Source organism: Podarcis erhardii, assembly GCF_964252035.2.
Source record: "Podarcis erhardii genome assembly, chromosome: 6".
Taxonomy (NCBI): Eukaryota; Metazoa; Chordata; class Lepidosauria; order Squamata; family Lacertidae; genus Podarcis; species Podarcis erhardii.
In genome coordinates, this window is record NC_138510.1 from 50,404,301 (window position 1) to 50,427,094 (window position 22,794).

General features: G+C 47.9%; 3 protein-coding genes across 5 annotated transcripts in view; 1 reads left to right on the plus strand and 2 right to left on the minus strand.

Annotated features, from left to right (window-relative positions):
- The window catches only part of SZT2 (SZT2 subunit of KICSTOR complex), an 86,213-nt gene extending 67,763 nt beyond the window's left edge, over positions 1-18,450 (plus strand). For both annotated transcript variants that reach the window (XM_081865620.1, XM_081865619.1), the window contains 19 exons: positions 146-243; positions 957-1,089; positions 1,265-1,392; positions 1,509-1,618; positions 2,189-2,371; positions 2,448-2,718; positions 3,060-3,139; positions 4,602-4,727; positions 6,131-6,333; positions 7,078-7,171; positions 7,323-7,403; positions 7,721-7,795; positions 12,105-12,318; positions 13,157-13,340; positions 15,319-15,441; positions 16,178-16,667; positions 16,888-17,004; positions 17,439-17,507; positions 17,827-18,450. In XM_081865620.1, the coding sequence (XP_081721746.1) occupies positions 146-243; positions 957-1,089; positions 1,265-1,392; positions 1,509-1,618; positions 2,189-2,371; positions 2,448-2,718; positions 3,060-3,139; positions 4,602-4,727; positions 6,131-6,333; positions 7,078-7,171; positions 7,323-7,403; positions 7,721-7,795; positions 12,105-12,318; positions 13,157-13,340; positions 15,319-15,441; positions 16,178-16,667; positions 16,888-17,004; positions 17,439-17,507; positions 17,827-17,970 (2,923 nt within the window). In that variant the 3' untranslated portion in view covers positions 17,971-18,450. The remainder of the gene's footprint in view (positions 1-145; positions 244-956; positions 1,090-1,264; positions 1,393-1,508; positions 1,619-2,188; positions 2,372-2,447; positions 2,719-3,059; positions 3,140-4,601; positions 4,728-6,130; positions 6,334-7,077; positions 7,172-7,322; positions 7,404-7,720; positions 7,796-12,104; positions 12,319-13,156; positions 13,341-15,318; positions 15,442-16,177; positions 16,668-16,887; positions 17,005-17,438; positions 17,508-17,826) is intronic.
- The window catches only part of MED8 (mediator complex subunit 8), a 245,683-nt gene that overhangs the window by 91,987 nt on the left and 130,902 nt on the right, over positions 1-22,794 (minus strand). The window lies entirely within an intron of this gene.
- Positions 19,026-22,794, minus strand: part of HYI (hydroxypyruvate isomerase (putative)) — a 145,309-nt gene continuing 141,540 nt past the window's right edge. For both annotated transcript variants that reach the window (XM_081865598.1, XM_081865599.1), the window contains 5 exons: positions 21,037-21,151; positions 20,602-20,680; positions 20,112-20,161; positions 19,798-19,867; positions 19,026-19,625 (listed from right to left, as the gene is read on the minus strand). In XM_081865598.1, coding sequence (XP_081721724.1) covers positions 19,477-19,625; positions 19,798-19,867; positions 20,112-20,161; positions 20,602-20,680; positions 21,037-21,151 — 463 coding nt within the window. In that variant the 3' untranslated portion in view covers positions 19,026-19,476. The remainder of the gene's footprint in view (positions 19,626-19,797; positions 19,868-20,111; positions 20,162-20,601; positions 20,681-21,036; positions 21,152-22,794) is intronic.

Here is a 22,794-nt window from a genome sequence, read left to right on the forward strand (position 1 = left end):
GTGCTGCTGAGTACGGATTGTGCAGGATTATGGCTGCTGGCTTCTGGGCACTGTAACCTTTCACACACTTCAGGGGCCTGGCTTTATACTTCCCAGGGTCCTCGTTCTTTCCCTTTGATTTTAACCTTGGATCTCCTCTTCCCAGGCGCCAGGCCTGCCAGCTAGAGGAGGGGGATGTCGGAGTCCTGCATCCAATTTTCAGCCAGACCTGCCAGTCCTGGATGGCATTCATGAACCGCCTGGGTATGTACTTAGTCTGTGCCCTAATCCTTCAGTGCCTCAGCTGGTCCCACCTTCACTCAGCATGGAGAGATTCTACCTTCAATTTTGTGATCATGAAGAATATGAGATCCTGAGTTTCTTAGAAAGGAAGCAGAGCCCCATGGGCGATACCCAACTAAGACATAAGTGGTGGCGTTAGACCCATTAGACTGAATGGCGGTACACTAAGTAACTTAAGTCCATTGATTAAATGGATCTATTCTGAGGATGACTAGCATTAGGTATTGACCCATGTCTAACCTCTCTGTTTGGGGAGCAAAGCTTGCAAACATGAGGTTAATTGGTTAAGGCTCAGAAACCAGATTAAGAGCAAATAGGTGTGGCTTTGGCTTGTGTACCCTGTTGAGCATATGCTCCTTTCTTTTTGACCACATGCTTCCCTGTCTCTCTGCTTATACTATTCTGAGCATGGAATACGGGGCTTTTTGACCTAGAACATGGAAAGGTTCATGCAAGCTCTGGGTACAGGTCTCTCTTTCCAATAGATGCAGGAATGAATGCAGGTGCAGTGAGTGCTGATTGGTTTGGCTCCATCCCCCCTTGTTGGATATTTTGACTCAGGACAGCAACCACCAGGCTGATGGTGCCACAAAATGGTCCAATCTTTTTTTATATATATAAATAATGCTTTGGTGCAGCAAAACCAGTGACCCGCTTTGTATTTCCCTCTGCAGGGTGTCCCTCAGTGCAGCAATGTGCCACGGAAAGTGTGTCCCGCTTCCTGCTCCCCTCCATCATGCTTGAGGTAGTGAACCTAGTCACTACTTTGGCAAATGACACCACTGTCAAAGTGTTTGAAAAAGTCAGGTAGGTGCTGAGGCTGTGCTCCCTTGAAGAGTAGCTTGGTAGATCAGCTGAGAGGCAGCCACTGGAAATGGGGTGCTTCCTTAGCAGGGTGGGAATGTTACGTTTAGGAGAGGGGACTGGGTCTATAGGACGGGTGTTCTTGTGCCTTGACTTAGCTGCTTGTCCCCTGCTGCAGTGGTCCCCAAGGGGCGTCCTTTGTACCACATTCCCTGACACCAAGCACCAGCACTCGGCCAGCTGTCATTCGACACTTCGCCCTGCTTGGACGCAGCTTCCACCAGTGGCACTGCAGCACAGAGCAAGGTGAGTTGAGAGTGGGGAGCCAGAAAGGGGAAGCAGGTTTTTTTTAGTATCTCTGCGTATAGGCAGGAATCTCGCAAACTGAACTCAGCTTTGTGGTGATGTCTTGTCTCATTCAGCCACCAAGGGATTACAGCGTTTTGAGGCCACTGAGCTTGGGTCTGCAGAGAAAAGCTGCGATGTAGCTCCCCGGCAAAGATTCCTTTTCATGGAGATCATTGACAAAAAGGTGGGTATCGGCTGAGTTAGTGATGCAGCCCCTGCAAAACCTCTGGGCTCAGTTAGAACTTGGGAGTCGTCCAAAAAATGGAAAGAAGCAGAAGTCCCAGCAAAGGAAGAATAGGTACAAATACTTATGGAATATGCAGAAATGGCAAAACTTACTGGAAGAATAAGAAATCAAGATAACAGACTTTTTATAAGAGAATGGAAATGGTTTATTGAGTATTTACAGAAAAATTGTAAACAGATAAGAACATTGGCAGGATTATTGTAATAACGTGCAGTTTCGTAAGCGTATATATTTAAAGTAGATGAATAAATGAGCAAATTAAGTTAATTTGGATATGCAGAAGATATTAAAAATACATTTAAGGAACCGCAGAAAGAGAGGGAAGGAAATCAAGTTTTGAAATTTCAAAATGATTGTAAAATCAGTCAAATGTATAAACTTGAAAAGTGTAAATAATAATAATAATAATAATAATAATAATAATAATAATAATAGAGCTTGAGAGCTGTCCCAGTCTTGATCAGCAGCCTGAGTCTGGTCTTGCATTACTTCCCTTTCCCCCTCCAGCTGGTGCTGCATACTTACAACTGGTCGGTGGACCAGGGCAATGCCCTGAGCAGCTCCCTCACCCGCTTGCTGCAGTGGCAGAATGCCCGCGCCCATGTGGTGCACTGCCTGATCAGCCAGAAGCTTGGGCTCTTCCATCACTACTGCTACATGGACACCCCGTGGCATGAGGACAGCAAACAGGTACGCCCTGCTTTGTGCATTCCTGTGTGCAGGGCGCTCTGTCCACAACTGGCTCTCATTGATTATCTCTATTCAGGAGCAAAATCCCTTCCTGAACTCAACACTGGATGTGGATCTCCTGATCCGGAGCCCTAGCGTCCCCGCAGGCAGGGAGCCCGGTCGCCTCGGCAGCTCTGCCCGCATCCTGCAGCCTCTGCACTTCCCTCCGGATATGGTGCCCTTCGACGAGGCCCTCCGAGACGTCTCAGTCAACCAGCCTACCCTTCATAGCCCAGAGATGGCCACGCTCGATCGTGTGGCCCAGCACGGAGCTCAGTTTCTGGAGATCAAGAGCATGGAGCGGAAAGGTAAGTGGGAGGACAGGGACAAAGGACTGCACTCCCTGCAGCTGTATCGTAATGGGCTGTTACGGCTCTTAGGATCTTCGCACAAGTCTTTGCCAATGAGGGATTTACCAGGGCAGCCAAAAGCAAGGCTGTGACAAGCTGTAAGAGTGAACAGGGTGGAAAGGAATGGATTAGAGTGGAGCCATTCTCTCTCAGTCTGCTGTGCATATGTGAGCTGATGTGAAACAGTGAAGTGGCTTGAGTTGTCTGCAGGGAAAGCTTGCCAGAAAACGAGGTCTTGTTGGAGGAAGGGCCCTGGGGCTCTGGTCCTGCTCTCCTCAGCCTTTACTCCTGTTCCACAGAGCTGGAGAAACAGATGAAAATTGAGAATCTCTTTGTGACGTGGCAACAGCGGTCTGCACAGTCCAACATGCCCATCACTGTGAGTTGTGGTTTTTCAAGGGGGTGGGAAAGCGGCTGGGATGTGGGCAGCACTTAGGTGCCAGGGCCTTGACACTGCTTCCCAAATATTGGGGTGGGGCTTGTTCTTGGGAAACAGTGAGAGGGAAGGTGGCATGGGGTCTTCTTCCCCAGGAAAAGGCAACATCATATGAAGCTACAGGACCTTTTAAAAAAGCACAACCCAAGACACTGTTAATGCTTCGCACATGGAAGGCATCTGCACAATTCCTCCTCCCACCTTCAGCAGCTGATCTGAGGTTATGGGATGTTGGGTGGGGTTGCGTGTTGTGGAGGACACAACAGGAGTGCACAAGTGCCACTGCTTCCAGTGGAAATTGTACCTGCCCTGAGAAGGTCTGTTTGTGCACTGCGCTACTTCGTTCTTGGCTATGTTCAGGGAAGGTCAGGTGGAGTGACATGAAGGCCGTTCCCTTCTATGATCACTCATTATTGCCGACAGATGAGAATATGTACCATGTAAGCAGCTGTTTTGTAGTGTAAATTGAGAAGGTGACGTAAGGTGCCTCAGATGCTATCCCTACCATGCTCACGGGATGTTTCTATCTAGGCTGAGGTAGGTAAGACATGTCATCTTGCATAATAAGCTGACGTGAGCATGTGAGTGTCGAATCTCACAAGGATAGAGAAATGAAACTGGGCTGTGCGTGCTTCTCTTAGCAGCCTCTCTTAATGGGGATGAGGTGGGTCTTTGTTTTAATAAGTTAATGCATCGCTTCATATGGAACTTCAAAGGAAACATTAGGCTTAGGGCATGTCTGCAAGCAGGATTAGAGCACAAGAGCCTTCTCCCCTCCCGTGGCTTCTAGCAACCGGTATTCGGAAGCATCGCTGCCTCCAGCTGTGAAGGAAGAGCAGAGCCATCGTGGCTCTTAGTCATTGACAGCCCCCCCCCCCAATGCTTTCAGAAATGGTCACGTCATCTAAATACCACAAGATCGGAGCTGTGTTGTCAAGCTGCCAATGCCATGCTTGCATATGTTTTCTATGGGCAGGAGCAAAATCCTTGGGAAATGAGTTCATGATCACTGTGTAACTCTACCAGCTCCACTTTTTAGTCTCCCAAAGTTTTTATATGGCCAGGGTTGGCACTTTGGGGCAGTAATAGAGTTTGGATTTGGATTTGATATCCTGCTTTATCACTACCCGAAGGAGTCTCAAAGCGGCTAACATTCTCCTTTCCCTTCCTCCCCCACAACAAACACTCTGTGAGGTGAGTGGGGCTGAGAGACTTCAAAGAAGTGTGACTAGCCCAAGGTCACCCAGCAGCTGCATGTGGAGGAGCAGAGACTCGAACCCGGTTCACCAGATTACGAGTCTACCGCTCTTAACCACTATACCACACTGGCTCTCCATAGCCATATGGAATGGGCCTGGAGACCTGTCATAGTTAACCTCCTGTGTCTGTGTCTGTGTCTGTGCAGCTTGCAGATCTGGAAACGCTGAAGCAGTCCTCCCGCCTGGTCCATTATTGTGCCACGCCGTTGCTCTTCGATCCCACCTTCCGGCAACAGATTCAGGCTGACCAGCAGAACAAGCCGGAGGGGAAGGTGAAGTGGGGGGTGGGGAGAGGGGAGAGAGTCCTTCATAATGCTGTCATTCCTCCCTCCCATATTTCATAGAATCATAGAATCATAGAGTTGGAAGAGACCACAAGGGCCATCGAGTCCAACCCCCTGCCAAGCAGGAAACACCATCAGAGCACTCCTGACATATGCTTGTCAAGCCTCTGCTTAAAGACCTCCAAAGAAGGAGACTCCACCACACTCCTTGGCAGCAAATTCCACTGTCAAACAGCTCTTACTGTCAGGAAGTTCTTCCTAATGTTTAGGTGTAATCTTCTTTCTTGTAGTTTGGATCCATTGCTCCATGTCCGCTTCTCTGGAGCAGCAGAAAACAACCTTTCTCCCTCCTCTATGTGACATCCTTTTATATATTTGAACATGGCTATCATATCATCCCTTAACCTCCTCTTCTCCAGGCTAAACATGCCCAGCTCCCTTAGCCGTTCCTCATAAGGCATCGTTTCCAGGCCTTTGACCATTTTGGTTGCCCTCCTCTGGACACGTTGCAGTTTGTCAGTGTCCTTCTTGAACTGTGGTGCCCAGAACTGGACACAGTACTCCAGGTGAGGTCTGACCAGAGCAGAATACAGTGGCACTATTACTTCCCTTGATCTAGACGCTATACTCCTATTTCTTTTCTCCCCGGCTATACCAGGAAGAGGCAGCCGAGGAGACACTTAAGAGGCCTTTCCCATGGGTTAGAAGGAGCTTGGCAGAACCTAGGTGACGGAGTTGAGTGTCTCCTAGCCTTTGGGGGCTAGGAGTGGGGCAGGACCCCGCTCTGTATGTATCCCCAAGTTTTATCAAAGCTGATTTCTGGGGGTGGGTTTGATTTTTTATTATTAAATTAATTAAATTTGTATACCGCCCTGTACTGGCAGATCTCAGGGCAGTTCACAACATGAAAACACAATATTGAAAAACACAAAATCCATAATAAAAATAAGAACAGGAGCAAACCAATAATCTCCCCCTTCCACAGCTCCTTTTTTAAAGGCATTGGATGAAAACTGAAAGCACAAATATTACTCTAAGGCAGGAGTGGCTAATATTTTTTTTACACCTGAGCTACATGCACTCTTTGCCCAACCCTCCTGAGACCACAAAGGTGCCCCACACAAATGTACATGCGCATCATCTGAGAAGTGGGGTATAGGCTCTCCCTGCCCATTAAATTATTGATCTGATGACTGGAATTGGGAGAGGGGGGAGGACTTTTTGCCTCGCTGCAAAATTCAGTGGGGTCTTGGGGGTAGGACAGAAAAATGTGCTTGGAAGGCCACTCCACCTCCTGAACAGGCAGCTAGCCACCCTTCCTCTAAGGCACTTTTTCTCTTGCCCACTCAGAGGAAAAATGCCAATTCTCCCATTACTCCTTTGCCATTCAGAAGCGACACCGTTCAAATGACTCCACGGCATCCGGTAGGGACCGCAGCCACAGCTGTGACTCCGCAGAGGGGCTGCCATGTCGGACCAAGGATGAGGCCTGGCTGCTGGAGCTGTGCCACACTTTCCTGCAGCAGTACATCCAGTACCTGCAGAGCATGGGCTTCATTGTGGTGCAGGTGCGCCCGCCGTCCCCCACCCGCAGGTCAGTGGGGATTGTCAGGAGGGCACAAGTGGTAGCAGTAAATATATGGATCCACCCTATTGTGGCGACTGTAATTCGTCCAAAACAGTTTTTGATATTATACCTTCAGGTAGCTGTAACTCTGACACTTTATGGCAGGGTCGGCAAAGTTTTTGTGGCTTGGGCTGGTTCCCGGTCCCCCAGACGCCGCAGTGGGCCGGAGTGTGCACGCATATGCAAACGCTATTTCCGGTGCAGAGGAGGCGTGCGCAGCTTCCCATTGGGTGCAGGAGCTTCCTGCAGCCAATGGGAAGCCAGCCAGCATCGCGGAAGGCAGTCCCCGCTCTGCTCTGCACTGGTTTAGCGCTGTGCACGGGAGCTGACCGAGTGGGCGGCAGGGGTCCCCAAGCGGGCGGCGGGGGTCCATAGGCCGGTTAAACAACCCCCATGGGCCACTGGTGGCCCATGGGCCTTAGGTTGCCAACCCCTGCCTTAAGGTGAAGGGTGGGTAAGACGTCAGGTTAAGAATAATGATGGCAATGCTGCTTTGGGCAGCAGGAAGTTTATAGCAGCCATGGACATGCTTGCTTAGAGGAGGGAGAATCAGCAGCAGCTCCATGGGAAGTTTGTCATAGAAGAAATATGATGGGGTGTTTGCTCGCAGATCCAAGTCTGTTTCTAACCTCCCTTGCATCAAGATGTGTTGCCAGCACACCCTTGTAGATCCTTAATCTCCCCCCTCCCTGTCTCTCTTCTGCTCTTCAGCAGCACCAGCAGGATCCGAGCTCTGGCAGCAATGGGCATTGAGGGCCGGGCCTCTTTCTCATACACCAGGCCAAAGGCGGAGGGGAGCCCCAAGGTGAGCAGCCTGGCTTTTTGAGTTGGGGGGACTGGGGGGACCTTCTGGCAGGGAGAGGGGGCTTGGCCATTGGAAAGAGGGGTGGAGCATGTTCCCTAGGCATCAACAAAGGGTCCCAGAGCTTGTTTCAGCACAAATGCTTCTTTTCCAGAGCGCCAGCCCTCCTGTCACCACGTACCACTTGCAGAGAGCTCTGCCTGGGGGCATCGTGCTCATGGAGCTAGCTTTCCAGGTGAGTGGAAACAGGTTTTCCTTCCGTGCTAAGCACAACAGGCCAGACCAGTTTGTTTAAGGGGAAGCAGCCATCGCAAGTGCTCATAGGCTGGTTGGGTGAGGTGGGTCTAAGTTAAAGGTATGGCTAACCACTCAACTGACACACACTCAATGGGCATTGGGAGAGGGATACAGGTTGAGACAGCCTGTCCTGAATGAAAGCAGGAATACCACCTCTAAACAGTTTTTAAAGCAGTAGTTAACATTGAAGATGCCGGTGTGTAGTTGTTAGGGGCAGATAAAAGCCAATATCTCATCCGGTGCTGTTCTCCTTAGGGCTGCTATTTCTGTGTGAAGCAGTACGCACTGGAGTGCTCACGAATCCCCATGGGGCAGACTGTCAACTCACAGGTAATATTGCTATGTTCACTCTCTTGCCCTGGAGGTCAGAACTGGATGGATATAGAAGATATTGAAATACACATGCATGGAATCCCTTGAGAAGGGGGTGTAGGAGTTGAGCTTGAGGACTCAATAAGGCCATGTTTTCCCTTGGCTGTGGCTTGGTAATCTTCCCCATTGTGTTTGCTTGCTTATGCTGTGCCTCAGCAGAGAGAAACAATGATTGCCACTATCCTTTTGCGCCGCACTGAGCTTTAAGCTTCCTTCAGGACTTGGGCGTTGCCCCCAGGATCTCTGAGTAGCAGAAGGCAGGCCTTCTCCTGAAGATCTAGACATACTTGACCCAGGCAAGAGAGGCTTCCCCTACTCTTGAATATATGTGAGGATTAGAAATGCCAGCCTGTACCCTTCCCGCAAGGTAGGAATGGCAACCTTTTGAGCAGTACTTCTGCAGCAGGCATAGCTTTGGTTTCTGAAATGGAGAGCATCTTGGTTCCTGCCTGCACGCTGCTCAACAACCCTTCTCAAGGTCATAGCTACAAACAGCCTCTGTTATCTCACTAGGTGGAGCTGACGCCAGAATATGAGAGGATACGCTCCCTTATTGTCCGGGTTTGTTTTGTGTTTGGTCATGCCTATTCCTGGTTTAGCTGGGTCTCTTACTGTATTGTGGGGTGTCAGACCATAGCACTGGGCACTGTGAGAGGTTGGGGGAAGAAAGCTGGTCCTACAGAGTTCCATTCCTTCCTTCAAATGCAGAAAATAACTTGCCATCTCCTCGCTCTGTCTGGGGTTTGGAGACACCCACCGACACCCTGAATTCCAGTGACACCGGACACATTCTGGAAGCAGCAGCGAGTTGCCTGAGCAGCTCTATAAGCTAGCCTGAGCAGATTATAGTATATAAACTGCCTGCGCTAATGTTAGTAGCAACTGTGTTCTGTAACATTTAAAGAGATCTTGACACATGCAGCCACTACCTGAGCTGTGGAAGTCTGGCATGTAGATGTTGTAAGTGTAGATGCCAGCACAGAGGCTAAGGATATCTGCTTCATGAAGTACAGTCAATAATAATAATAATAATAATAATAATAATAATAATAATAATAATTTATTTATTTATACCTTGCCCATCTAGCTGAAGTTTCCCCAGCCACTCTGGGCTGCTCCCAATCAAGTGTTAAAAACAATACAGCATTAAATACAGTGGTACCTTGGGTTACATACGCTTCAGGTTACAGACTCCGCTAACCCAGAAATAGGGCTTCAAGTTAAGAACTTTGCTTCAGGATGAAAACAGAAATCGTGCTCCGGCGGCGCGGCAGCAGCAGGAGGCCCCATTAGCTAAAGTGGTTAAGAACAGTTTCAGGTTAGGAACGGACCTCCGGAAAAAATTAAGTACTTAACCTGAGGTACCACTGTATTAAAAACTTCCCTAAACAGGGCTGCATTCAGATGTCTTTTAAAGATAGGATAGCTGCTTATTTCCTTCACATCTGAAGGGAGGGTGATCCACAGGGTGGGCGCCACTACCGAGAAAGCCCTCTGTCTGGTTTCCTGTAACCTCACTTCTCACAATGAGGGAACCGCCAGAAGGCCCTCTGCGCTGGATCTCCGTGTCCGGGCTGAACGATGGGGGTGGAGATGCTCCTTCAGGTATACAGGACCAAGGCCATTTAGGGCTTTAAAGGTCAACACCAACACTTTGAATTGTGCTCGGAAATGTACTGGGAGCCAATGCAGATCTCTAAGGACCGGTGTTATGTGGTCCCGGTGGCCACTCCCAGTCACCAGTCTAGCTGCTGCATTCTGGGTTAATTGCAGTTTGCGGGTCACCTTCAAAGGTAGCCCCACATAGAGCGTATTGCAGTAGTCCAAGTAGTCAAACCTTGGTTGTTGAACGTAATCCGTTCCGGAAGCCCATTCAGCTTCTGAAATGTTTGACAACTGAGGCACGGCTTCTAATCGGTTGCAGGAGCTTCCTGCACTCAAGCGGAAGCTGCGTTGAATGTTCGGCTTCTGAAAAAATATTCCAAAACCAAAACATTTACTTCTGGGTTTTCGGCATTCAGGAACCAAAACATTCCAGAACCAGAGGTGTTTGGGAGCCAAGGTTTGACTGTACCAGTGTGGGAAAATGCTTTTTTCAGTGGCTTCCACATAGAAGCTGCTGCCTTTAAATCTGCTTTTAGTCAACTGTGAAACAGAATTCCACAACTTAAACAGCTTAAATTTGCTACAGCTTCACAGAAGACTCAACAAATCATGTGAACGTTGGATTACTTGATTACCTAATTTTCATACACCAGGCCAGCCCATCAGCAGAAGTTAACTGCTTAGAGAAACATATCAGGTTGCCCTATTCTGTCTTAACTGCAATGTTAGAGGAGGAAGAAGAATGGGGCTCGTAGGATACTGACACATGGGAGAGGGAAAATGGTGAACTTTTTGAAGCATATTTAAAAGTCACTTTAGCACTGGACACTTTTTGGTCTAAGCATTTAGGAGATGCTGCCTTAGTCTTTACAAACTCATTCTTCCAGTCTTTGGAAATGAGCGCCTGCTTCTCTTTTTTTATATAAAAAAGAGAAGCTGGAATTCTGACAAATCAGAAAGAAATATTAGAACAAAATGTAAACAAAAATGCTTGCAATTGGCAATCGGATTGGAACAGTGTAAAATGCACATGCCTTATTTGTAATGATGGGAACGTCACTTGTGCAAACTTCTTAAGCAGCTTTTTAAAAAGCAGATCCTTCCAAATTTTTCTTCTTGTGCCTACTTAGGCATCTGCTCCCATTTATATGTTTTCCTCCTGAATTAAACCAAGCCAGCACCTCCTAAGTTGCCTCGAATCCTCACTCACCCACAGAGCACCCTGGGTGTGCACAAAGGGGTGAGCTCCCATTGCTCTGTCCCAGCTCCTGCCAACCTAGCAGTTCGAAAGCGCACCAGTGCAAGTAGATAAATAGGTACCGCTGCGGCGGGAAGGTAAACAGCGTTTCCATGCACTCTGGCACTTGTCACGGTGTCCTGTTCTGCCAGAAGCGCTTTAGTCACGCTGGCCACATGACCCGGAAAGCTGTCTGTGGACAAACACTGGCACCCTTGGCCTGAAAGCAAGATGAGCACCAGAGTCCAAAGTCGCCTTTGACTGGACTTAACCGTCCAAGGGTCCTTTACCTTTACCCGTATAAGCCTTAAATATACTACTTTAAAGAAGGGCCAGACAACTTGTTTATTTGATGGCAAGATCCACTGTGATGGCTTAAATTTATCCTAATTGTATCTCAGACGCATGATTCTGTACTCGGAAACCTCCAAGTCTAATGGCGTTTTATATTCCACTCTTCTGTGGAAATTGGTGTACGGCCTTTGCCTCCACCTCCCACAGCCACAAAGTTCCTCTTCTTCCACATATGTTGAGTAGAACTTCAGGGGTGGTAGCACCTCACACATGGCCCTGCATGGTCCTCCTGAGACAGGAACTACAGGAGCCAGTCCTACTACATGCTGCTGCACCCCAATTTTCCTATAGTGGGGGGAGGGTTGATTCTCCTGCTCACTGCAATAGGGAAGGCTGTGCAAATCAGACTTGCCACTGCTATCCTCTGTGGTAGAGAACCTCCTTGCAGTTCCAGACCTCCCTAACTCCAAGAGGTGAAGGACCTTGGCAGAGTTCTGCCAGACTTTTTAGTTTGCCTATTTCTATCCTTTCTCTACTGTTTTTGCCCTTTAGGAGTGTTAAGAGTAGGAAGTTTTTTGTTTCTTTTCCTTTTTTTAAAAAAAGAAAAAGGTTGCTGAGGCAATTTAAACTGATCACAGAGACACTGCAGCTTTGATGTTTCTCATCCGGGCAGGGGAGATCACCCCTGCGTTACTGATGGAATCTTTGGTGGATCCCTTTGAAAGGACCTTCAGCAGAAGCAAATGGAGAAACCACATGGAAACCACAGTCCCCATGAGCCACTGCTGTATAACCATGCCCATTTTACCTGCATCTGAGATTGGCAATTTAGTAGTAGCCAGGCAAGGTCCTCATCCAGCTAGCTCTCCTGCAGGTTGAAGCGAAAGGGCAAAGGGGCTAGCGTAGGTAAAAGGGCACCCAGGGTTCAGTGGCTAGCGACAGGGGCCCTCTGGTGTTTTCTGTAAGGTATGACCTAGCTGCCTAGGTTGGATAACATCAGGCTACTTCCCTCACTACTTCCTTTTCTCTGTACTTTTCTGAACCCCCCCCCCTATACAGCACCATACAATAGTACTGCATCTCTCTTAGACAACTGGCTTCAGGTCTGATTTCTCTCTCTGTTCACCTTAGCTTTCTATGCTCTTCACGGAGGAGTGCGACAAGGTGCGTGATCTCATGCATGTGCACTCGTTCAGTTATGATTTCCACCTGCGCATCGTGCACCAGTACCTACTTGGATCCCACATGGCGCTGCGGCAAGGCTATCATCTCACCAGCTTTCTGGAAGACTTCATTGCCCAGCACCCTGACATCCCCAAGTTTGGACGCAATCACATCTTCCAAGGTGAGAACCTCTGGGGGCATTTGAGGAGACTTTAGACAGCTATAGCTCCGCGCAGCCAACTGCACCTGTTCTGTGGCCCCAGTAGGTGGCTGTATTGTGAGAAGTCACAAAGGTCCTGTTATCATCTTCATCTCTGTCTTGGGACTTCTTGCTTTGCTTATAAGCTGTAAACCAGTCAGGTCCTACCAGCAATGAGCTTTCCAATCTGACATAGACAAGTGGGAAGGAGGTTTTACTCTAGTAGAATAAAAACTCAGTGTTGCTGGCACTCCTTTAGCACACTTGGCTCCACATCGCTAAAGTACTTGGTTACATGAGCACAGGAGTATGCCAAAAATTTAAAGGACCTATAAAACTATTCCTGTTTTTAACAACAGAAGGGCCTTTTGAACTCTGGAACCCAGTAGCTAAGAACCAGGGAGAAGCCGACTGTGTGGGCTTAAAGAGCTATTTTAATAAAACACTGTAAAGCAAGTGGCACTCAAACAAGAAGTTGAAGGGAAACATTTTAGAAGATCATTTTAGAAGATCAGCAAAAAGGAAAATAAACCCAAAACAGCGTGCTGACATAAGTAGCCAACAACTAACAGTGATTTAAAGGAACAAAGCAGGCATTTCCCTTGACCAGCAAAGGCTAATGTTTCCTGGCAAACATCTGGAAGATGGTTGCACTATCTCTGACGACAGCGTCCAGAAGGAATGTAATAACACAAACGGGGACTCATTTCAGGTTTGTCTTGTGGAGCAGGTAGACCTCTGTCCCCCACACAGACTCCCAGAACCAAGCGATCCTATGGCCGTAAGCAAACATATGGTAATCCTTCTGCTTCTCCTACAGGTGCGCTGACCTTGCCTACCAGCTCCATTACAGCACACCAGCTGTACAACTATATAACTGACCACGCCAACACCTATCATATGAAACCACTGCGCATGGCCAAACCAGGAACTAGCGCTGAGGGCAAGAAGGGCACTCCCAGCCCTGAGCAAAATGAGTATGCCCTAGTCTCCATCTGGAACAGGCAAGTGATTTCCAGGCTGCTCTGATAATCTCTTGTCTCAGTGCCACTTATGACACTTGTCTGTGAGCCCCACTCCCTAAGCTTCATGTGCCATGCATCTTCTTCCACCTTCATCATTCAAAAGGCCACCAGATAACTCACCTTTTATGTCTTTCTGCAGTGGTGATGATGATGAGGATGCACCTAACATAGCTAGGCACTGCACAAAGATTAAATAATTCAGGTTCTGCCTAAGGCTTTATACTGTGTTACGTAGGACTTTAACCCACTAGGTCCAGACTGGCAAAAATGCATTTTGAATGATTGCAAATGAATCATTTGTTTTACGTGATTTAGGGGAAAAGAGATTTTTATTTGCAGAAGTCCAATAAGGTACTGTCAGTATTTGATTTACAAAGGAAGTATTTAATTTAAGGTTCCACAAGAAGGCATTTCATTTTGTACTCAACTCTTTAGCCCTCCACAACTAACATCCTGTATTGTAGAATAAGCTTTTGTAGGCTAGAGTCTATTTTTTCAGATGCATGGTGGCCTGGAAATGCAGACCACACTTCTCTGACGCTGTTTAACTCTCTAATTATTTTTTTAAAATTTTTTTTTAAATTGTACTCTATTCATTATTATTATTCCTAGTCACTTACCTAAATTTTGCTTATTGAGGAGTCTCGCATTCATTCTCAACCAGTCAAAAGCAACCAAGGACAATTCCGCCAACCAATTTTTACTGCTGCTGACAGTTGAGGAGAGGATACGGATAAAACAGTTGCCCCTAGAGACCGTGTTTGTGTTTTGCTAACATAGAATTTCTGATTCTTTTTGAGAAACCTCATGTGAGCAACTTGGCATTCAGATTACCAACTATTGTTTTCCTTCCTTGGATTGAACCGACTCTTGTCTCTTTGGTGCCACATTTTTTAACGGCTGCTACCAGAATCCCATTCCCACAGGGTCCTTTATCCTCTTCAAAAGAAATCCAATTTTGTCAACTTCCTTTGCAATACAACACAGCCACACTGGCTCCAGGTATGGCACAAGTAAGCCTAGCTTTTGCCTACCTGCGTATTAGGTTCTTGATTGAAACACCAAACAGTCTCTTCCAGGTGGCATTAGCTTTTTATCTCACACAGGTGGGACAAGGTCCCACAACTTTTTCCAGCTGCCTAGTCCTTGATATGGGATGCCCATGGATTTCCTAGATTTGCTTTTCAGGATAGAACAACCTTCTTACCAGCTTAGTTGTGACATGCTGGTGTTTTATGCCAGTTGTTCTGAAACTAGACATAGCAGTCCATTAAAAGGCTTGAGAATTCAGAGATGGGGGAAATGTCAAATGTGGGGCATTTTTCACAAAATACTTGTGTGTACAAACCTTTTCTAGCACTGGGGAGGCTTCAAACACTAGCTTTCTGCATTACCAGGCTGCTGCAGTTACCAATATCTGTTTGCAAAACAGACATGATTATAATAAAAAAAGACACAAATACAAAGTTTGTTATGCCGCTTGGATGGTGGTATAAGGTGCAGATGTCTGTTCTGGGGTATATATTCCTGGACTGAGAAACTTGACACAAAATGGTCCTTGTATCAGGCTCATCTGTTGGCTGATGTGTAATGTATCCTGCAACTCCAAACTCTTTGATGTATTCCTAGCCATTGATTTTTCTCTCCTAAATTGCTTCAATTTTATTTTTTGCCCAAACTGTACTATGTGACAATAGGGCTACGAACCCAAAAGCTGCCACATATGTCTGACTCTCTCTCACGTCATTCTCCAGTGGTGAGTCAAGTTACGGGTGTAACACTGCTGTTCTCCACCCCCACCCCCATCACTTGTAGGAAACAACTGAGCCTATTTTTGGTTCAGTTGAACAACCCACTGCAATGCAAGTCCATTTGGCTGCAGTCCACACTGTGGCCCAAAAGGACTGCAGCTGCTTTCTTGACCATGTAGAGAACCCCTTGCATTCTTTCCTTACAGCTCTGGCTCCTACAAGGATTCAGAGGGGTTGCGTCACCACGACGACTTCGATGTCTCCATGCTTGTGTTCCACAACGCTGCTCCCTTTGAGGAGCAAAGTGAGTCAGAGCGACATATGCTAAGGTAAGAGATGAACTGGGAAATTGCAAGTCAGGGGGAAAGCCAATTGCATGAGCAATTACAAGGTCAAACAGCCTTGACTGTTCAGACATGCAGTGTGCCAAAAAAGAATTGAGCAGCTTATTGGCAGCTGGGTTATGTTTAATAATAATAATAATAATAATAATAATAATAATAATTTATACCCCGCCCTCCCCAGCCAGAGCCAGGCTCAGGGCAGCTAACACCAATAAAATCACAGTAAAAACATAATAGGGGCAGGGAACCAATTTAAAGCACAGGTTAAAATGCAATTTAAAATGCATCCTCATTTTAAAAGTAGACGATAAATCAAGACCATAAGGGGAGGGAAACATAAGGGTCAGACTGAGTCCAAACCAAAGGCCAGGCTGAACAGCTCTGTCTTGCAGGCCCTGCAAAAAGATGTCAAGTCCTGCAGGGCCCTAGTCTCTTGTGACAGAGTGTTCCATCAAGTCGGGGCCAGTACTGAAAAGGCCCTGGCCCTAGTTGAGACCAATCTAACTACCTTGCGACCTGGGACCTCCAAAATGTTGTCATTGGTGGACCTTAAGTTTGGGCTGCAGGGAACCAGTCTGGGCCATGTGTTGACCAGGTACTTAATGGACACGTGAAGTGGAAAGCAGTACAATTGCTGTCTATCTGCAAGAAACCACACTGTGGGCTGTTGGTGAGCGAGATAGGCAATGAGCAGCAATGGTAACTGTTCCCTTCCTCCCAGGTTGCACTTCTACGTGATCATGACAAGCCAACGGGAGCTGTTTCCACGACTGACGGCCGACATGCGCCGTTTCAAAAAACTGCCACGCCTGCAACGGGACACGCTGGAGCCAGTTCTGGGACGTGCCGCCTGGGAGACAGCAGAAGGGGGCTGGCAGCGGAAGGAAGTGCCAGAGCCCTGGGAGGAGGTGGAGGACAGTGGGGAGTTCTATGCAGGAGGTCCCCAGGTCAAGGTGGGCCCCGGGCTCTTCTACACATCCCCGCTCTTCCCGCTTCTTGCCTCTGAGGTGGCTGCTGCCCAGAAGCAGCTCAGCAGCATGGTGCAGCTTGCCAAGTGCCACTGCCGCCGAGACAACCTCTGGAAGAGGCTCTTCCTGCTCGAGCCGCTTGCTTCTGACAAGCTCAAGCTGGGCAAGCTCTCTCTCGGCGAGTTGGAGGAGCTGCTGGACGCCGTGCACAGGAAATCGATTGCTGACATTGATCCCCAGCTGGTGAGTTGAGCTGGTTGAGTCAGTGGGGGTGCATGTTGTATGGGTGTACGCACACTTGTGACATACTGTGGTGGGCAGAAAACACTCATAGGACCCCAGCATGGTCCAAGCTACAGGACGCTAAAGAACGCAAGAGCCCTGCTGGACCAGACCAGAGCCCATTTAATCTAGCAATCTATTCTCTCAGTGGCTTGCGTTCATTTTTCTCTCTTTGTGGCAGAGTTGCTTCCTCACCATGACAGTCTCCTGGTACCAGAGTCTTATCAAGGTGCTGCTGAGCCGTTTCCCCCAGAGCTGCCGCCATTTCCAGAACGCAGATGCTGGTACTCAGTACCTGGTAAGTCCCTTCCAGCATCATTTTCTCCAGATGTGGGCCTCTCCCTGCTAACCAGCTTTCCCGTCAGTTAAATCAAGAGCGAACTTTGATCATTTTGCTTGGTCAGGTTTGGCATTTTCACTCATCCGTCCCCTTGGCTCGACAATGGAAAGAAATTCTGAAATGCAGTCCTTCAGGTTTCTTTCCTTATTAGAAGCTGCTCTCTAGTTACTGGAAGGCTGTTTCAGTCCAGGATTTGGAGGTGGGTGGGTGGGATCAAGAGGCTTTATGGACTTCTGTTCCCCTTGCCCACTGGTTTTTTCCTACCCATCTGCCTTACCCCCCAGAAAAAAGTTCTGACCCTCCCAGTGGGAACAATGCAATTATTGCCTTGCTTCCTTTAATGTGAGGGATGATTCTCTCTTGATGCAGCGCTCTTGCCCCCAACTCTGCAGGTCGTGCTGAACCAGAAATTCACAGATTGTTTTGTGCTCGTATTCCTCGATTCCCATTCAGGAAAAACGGTAAGACCCTTTCTTCTTCATAGCTCAGCAGTTCAAAGGGGGTGGGGGCTTCAGGGTTACTCAGTACTGATGACATACAACTTCTGAGCCCTGGGGCTGCTGTTTTGGCTTTGAACGTCTAACTAGCTCTGCCCGCCCTGTGCTGCACCAGGCAGTGCTAACTCAAATGTCCTGAAGTTATCCTGTCTGAACAGCCTTCCCAAGTCTTTGGCCAAAGGAAAGGCTATAGGGGAGCTTTGTTGCTTAACTATGGGCAGATGGCTAGATCCCCGTGCCTTGCTAGTGCCATTAGTTTAACCCAGCTGTCTTTTTTTTGCAGAGCCTGACCGTGGTGTTTCGAGAACCATTCCCAGTACAGCCCCAGAACAGTGAGAGCCCCTTGCCGCAGCTGGTGTCCACGTACCACCATCTGGAATCAGTCATAAACACAGCTTGCTTCAATCTCTGGACAGGGCTGCTCTAGTGTTGGTTGGCTCCTTCCACCTGGGGCACGCTGCACAGGCCCAGCTGGGGCGAAGAGGGCACCGCAAGTGGCAGAAGCACACATGGGGGACCGTAGTGGGCGATGTGAGGCTACAGATGGCTGGGTAAAGAGCTTGGTTAGGACACTTTGAAGCCTGACTGAGCTGAACAGAATCAAGGGAGGGGGACTGCTCTGGAGACTGGAGCACAGCCTTAAGGGGGGGGGAGGGCGGTAAGCACCTTCCCTAAAAAACTACAGGATGAGGCATATATGGACGGATGTGCCACCTTCCCTTGGGCACTTTGGCGCCAGGGCTCAAAGGCAAGTGAGCTGCTGACGTGGCCTGGCGCTTTTAAGTGTGACTCATTGGATGGGTTTTAGCGAGAGGGAACTGCACAATGATGGGAATTTTTATATATATATATGAAGTGAATGTACAGTAAATTAAATAAAATGGATCATTAATTATAACAATAAAAATCTTTGTCATAGCTTTTCCCCTACAAGCTGCTGAGTTTATCCCTGGCGCGAAATGTAGGTTCCCACCAGCCTGCCAGAATGGCGTATCTGCCAGGATGCACTGCAGGGACCAGTGCCAGGGTCTTACTCTAGGCTTGCATGATGGTGCCAGTTTCTTTTCTAAGGAAGTTGGTTCGGGCTCAGATTGAATTCTGCCACGCGTGTCTCCCCATGGTTATACGCTGCAGTGTAAGATCTGGAACGCGAGTAATTTAAGCGGCAGCATGCAGATAGAGGCTAAGATGCCCCTTTAAATCTAGGAAATCTCATCCGGGGCCACTAAGTGGTACTAAAGAGCTAGATCTGGAGAGGCAGGGACTTCCCCTTCCTTTGCACCACACTAGTCCCCATTCTTGTGAAAGGCATGCCAGCATCATTGCTTAGTGTGATTCCAGAAAGGTGAACTTTCCTTTTTAGTGGGTCAACCCTTATAACTGCAATGAGTAATTAAAAAAATAATAATAGAAGGATATATTTCTTACTGGAAAGACCAGGCAGGAATGTAATTTGTTCAGGAACACAAAGAGACACAAGAGTGAAGCCTTTAGCCATTCCAGGACTTGAGTTGGAGCAAGACCCTAGGAATGCTATTTTGTTTTATTAGGAGGCAAAATGCATCCAGAACAGAGACAAACAAAAGAACATTGCCTTTCCAAATTGGCATGTAGTGATTGCGCTCCACCTCTGATGCTCTTTAGTCCAGTTTTCCAGCTGCTGAACTTAACCCCTCAGCTTCCACTATCCAGTACACCATGACTCTTCCAGTATGAGTGCAGCCAGCCCAGCCCCTTCAATGTGCCTTCTGTAAGGGAAGCCAAAAGCATCAGCAACACCAATTTTGCACTTCTTCAGGACCACCACCCCGCCCACAGTTTTGGTAGTTGTGAAGCAGAGAAACAGTGGGTTACATCAGCAGCCTAAAAATTTCCCAGCTACAACGCTTCATTTCACACAGCAAAATCCCCACCCCCATTCCTTTGGGATAATTTAAGCAGACTTGCCTTTGGGCTTGTATTCGCATCCTACAAAGCCACTGTAACTCATTGACTCCAGCAGCTGGAAGAGGTAAGGGAAGTTTAATTCACCAGGGCTGTCGGGCTCATGCCTTCCTGGTACCTGGGCAAACTGAACGTGTCCTGCAGAGAAAGAAGGTAACCATCAGGGGCAAATGAAGGACTAGGCATAGGGGTCTTACTGGAACTATTTTGACACTACAGAAGCATCTGCCCCTTTGCTTAGGAACAACCCCTGCAAGGGATCCCAGTTTTGAAGCCATACTAGGGAACCACTGCACCTTTCCTGTCTTACCAATAATTGGGAAATACTTTTCCAAGTTCTGAGTCAGGTTACCATCCATGATCTGGCAGTGGAAAATGTCCTGTGGAGTAAACATAAAAAGGCACAGTCTAGCTGCCTTCCAAGAGGCTGGACTAGGCCTCCCATCATCCCCAGCCAAAATGGCCAATGGGCGGGGGGGGGGATCTGGAGGGCACTAGGTTGGGGGTGTTCAGCCTCTCTCATCCCTCTGGTGGGCCTCTTGTTGCACCAACCAGTGTAATAGGTCCTCTAAGCCCAACACCCACTTCTATGGCTGAGGCCAGGTTTTCCTTAGTGACACTCACCAGCTGCAGCTTCAGGCTGGGGCTTCCCACCTTCTTCAAAATGGCAGCAGCTGAAGAAAAATGGGGATTCACAATATCACAACTGATTGGGGGGGGGGGACAATTTGCTCCATTTCCTGTCATCTTGCAGTCCCAAAGCCCATTCTCCAGCAACTTCTGGAACATGAGCAGGGAACCTGTGGTCCTCCAGATGTTGCTGTATTCAATCTCCTATCAAATAGGAGCGGTGGCCAGTGGTGAGGGAAGAAGAGTTGTAGTTCAGCAACATCTAGGGGGTCACAGGTTTCCCACCCTTGCTTTAGAATTGTGTATCCAAAATTTGGGGCTCTTGCTGCTTTTGAACTGCAGTTCCCATCATTCCTGACCTGCTAGCTATGGATGATGGGAGTTGTAGTCCTAAAACAGCTAGAGACCCAAATTTGGGAAACACTGCTTTAGAAGGACAATTCCCTATCCGTGGAGAAGGGAGGAGTCTTAGGCCATGGCCTACCTTGCTCTGGAGTAGTCAAGAAGTAACGGGGATCAGTAATCCGGCTATTAATGGGCTCCAATAATCCAGTGATCTTTTCCTGTAATACCAGAGCAAGGAAATGGAAGAATAGCCACTCAGTGCCTTAGGCTAGCAAGCGAAGGAAAATTGCTGCTGGGCAGCTCACCTCTTTTATATTATTTCTTGTCACTGGCCAGTTTCCTAACCACTGCCACCAGTGCCCAACCACTCCTGTGTGCCCTCCTGCCAGGCCTGACTAATAACTGGGGTGGAGCTTCTTTAAGCAGGTCCTGCTAACACTTTGCCTCTTGGGTTCTCTGGAGCTCAGGAAAGTGTCTCACCACCAAATGGAATCAGTTTTGAATGGGCACCTCACCCTTCTGATGAAGCAGTGCAGCTTGCTACTTAACAGGCATCTATCTACCCAGCCCCTACCTGAGCCAGGATGTCCGCAGCATATCTGAGGTTCTCAATGAAGGTGGCTTCCATCTCTGCTGACACTTCCTCCCTCTTAGCACCCAAAGGAATTCGCCCGGCCATAATGTGGATCCTGTAAGCAAAAGGCTGGATCAGGATGGAAGAGGGACAGAAGCAGCGGTGCTGACGGCTTTCTGCCCTCGAGGCATCCACGATGCTGATATGATGCTACTGAAGTGAAAGCTGTCTCATGCCCGCTTTAATTTCCCCCTGAGGAGATGCACTGACCCACGATGCCACCTCCAGCACTCAGCAATCAACACAAATCACTACACCAGGGTTTCAGCTGGGATAAGCTAACACCTGCGACATGTAGTAGGAATGACAAGAACATCTGTATCAAAATCATACAAACTATACTCTGTTATTTACCATGAGCTCACCTAGCTTGGCATAGATTATGAGCTCACAAACAGCACCCACAGGCCAGATATGCAAAATCACTATAGGCAGACTGACAGAACCTTAGTAGTATTTGATCGCCATGCTGGACATACGCACAATCAGTTGGGTAGGAATGATGATGTGCTTTCACCATTTCCATGCATGTGTTGCTTGAGGGTGAATGGGATTTCTAACTAATTGGTGGTATCTAAAATGGTTAGTAGTCATGCTTAGTCAGCGGCTTAGTCATGCTGGCCACATGACCCGGAAGCTCCATCAGCCAATAAAACGAGATGAGCGCCGCAACCCCAGAGTCGGCCTAACGGTCTGGACCTAACTGGACCTAACGGTCAGGAGTCCCTTTACCTTTACCTTTAACTACTAAAATCATACTTGGAGTGAAACCACTAAAATAACTGAACTTGCATTAGTTATGACTAATTTATGTCTGCTTGGTTTCAGTGTGTCTGTTTTACAGTTTAGCAAAATACCACACAGTGTTGCCGAGTACGACTGCAAAAACAGACTGGTGTTAATTTTCCAAGTTAAAAGGGCATGGTCTTACACAAAAATAGCCAGCTGCACCACTTTGTTCTGCTTTCTTCGTGTAACGCAAAGCGCCATGCAAAATTGGTATTGCCGGTGAGCTTTTGGAAATATCCTAACATCTGTCACTCATTACTAGCCTGCGTCTTACTGCCTATGTTTTCTCTCCCTCCGCACTCAGAGGTGAGGTGTCTCATTCTGTTGGACAGCAGAGACTGCAAGCAACACTTCCATGCTCAGTAATGCACCTAAATGGGGCTGCCTGGGTTGGTTCATCCCTTTGATGTGTTTACTCATTTGAATCTCTGTTGACTACACTGCTAAACATCCCATCCAGAAGTTCATGCCCGCTTGAGATGAACATGGGAAATTATATTGTTAATGCTAAGCTAGACAGACCAGTAGCCTGTCTACACCAGCCTTCCTCAACCTTGGGTCCCCAGAAGTCATTAAACTACAACTCCCATTGTCCTTGACCACTGGCCATTGCTGGCTAGGAATGATAGGAGTTGTAGTACAACAAGTTCTAGGGACCCAAGGCTGAGAAAGGCTGATCTACAGTGATTTGCAGCGGCTCTCCAGGGTTTCAGGCGGGTGTCTCTCAGCACTACCTGAAGATTCCCCGGGATGGAACATTAGACCTTCTGCATGCAAAGCACAGAATTGTAGTGTTGGAAGAGACCCTGAGGATCATCTAGTCCAACCCCTTGCAATGCAAGAATGTGCATTTGCTCTTATCACTGAGCTATGGCTCCTCCAATGGGTTTGCCTTGAGAGTGATAGACC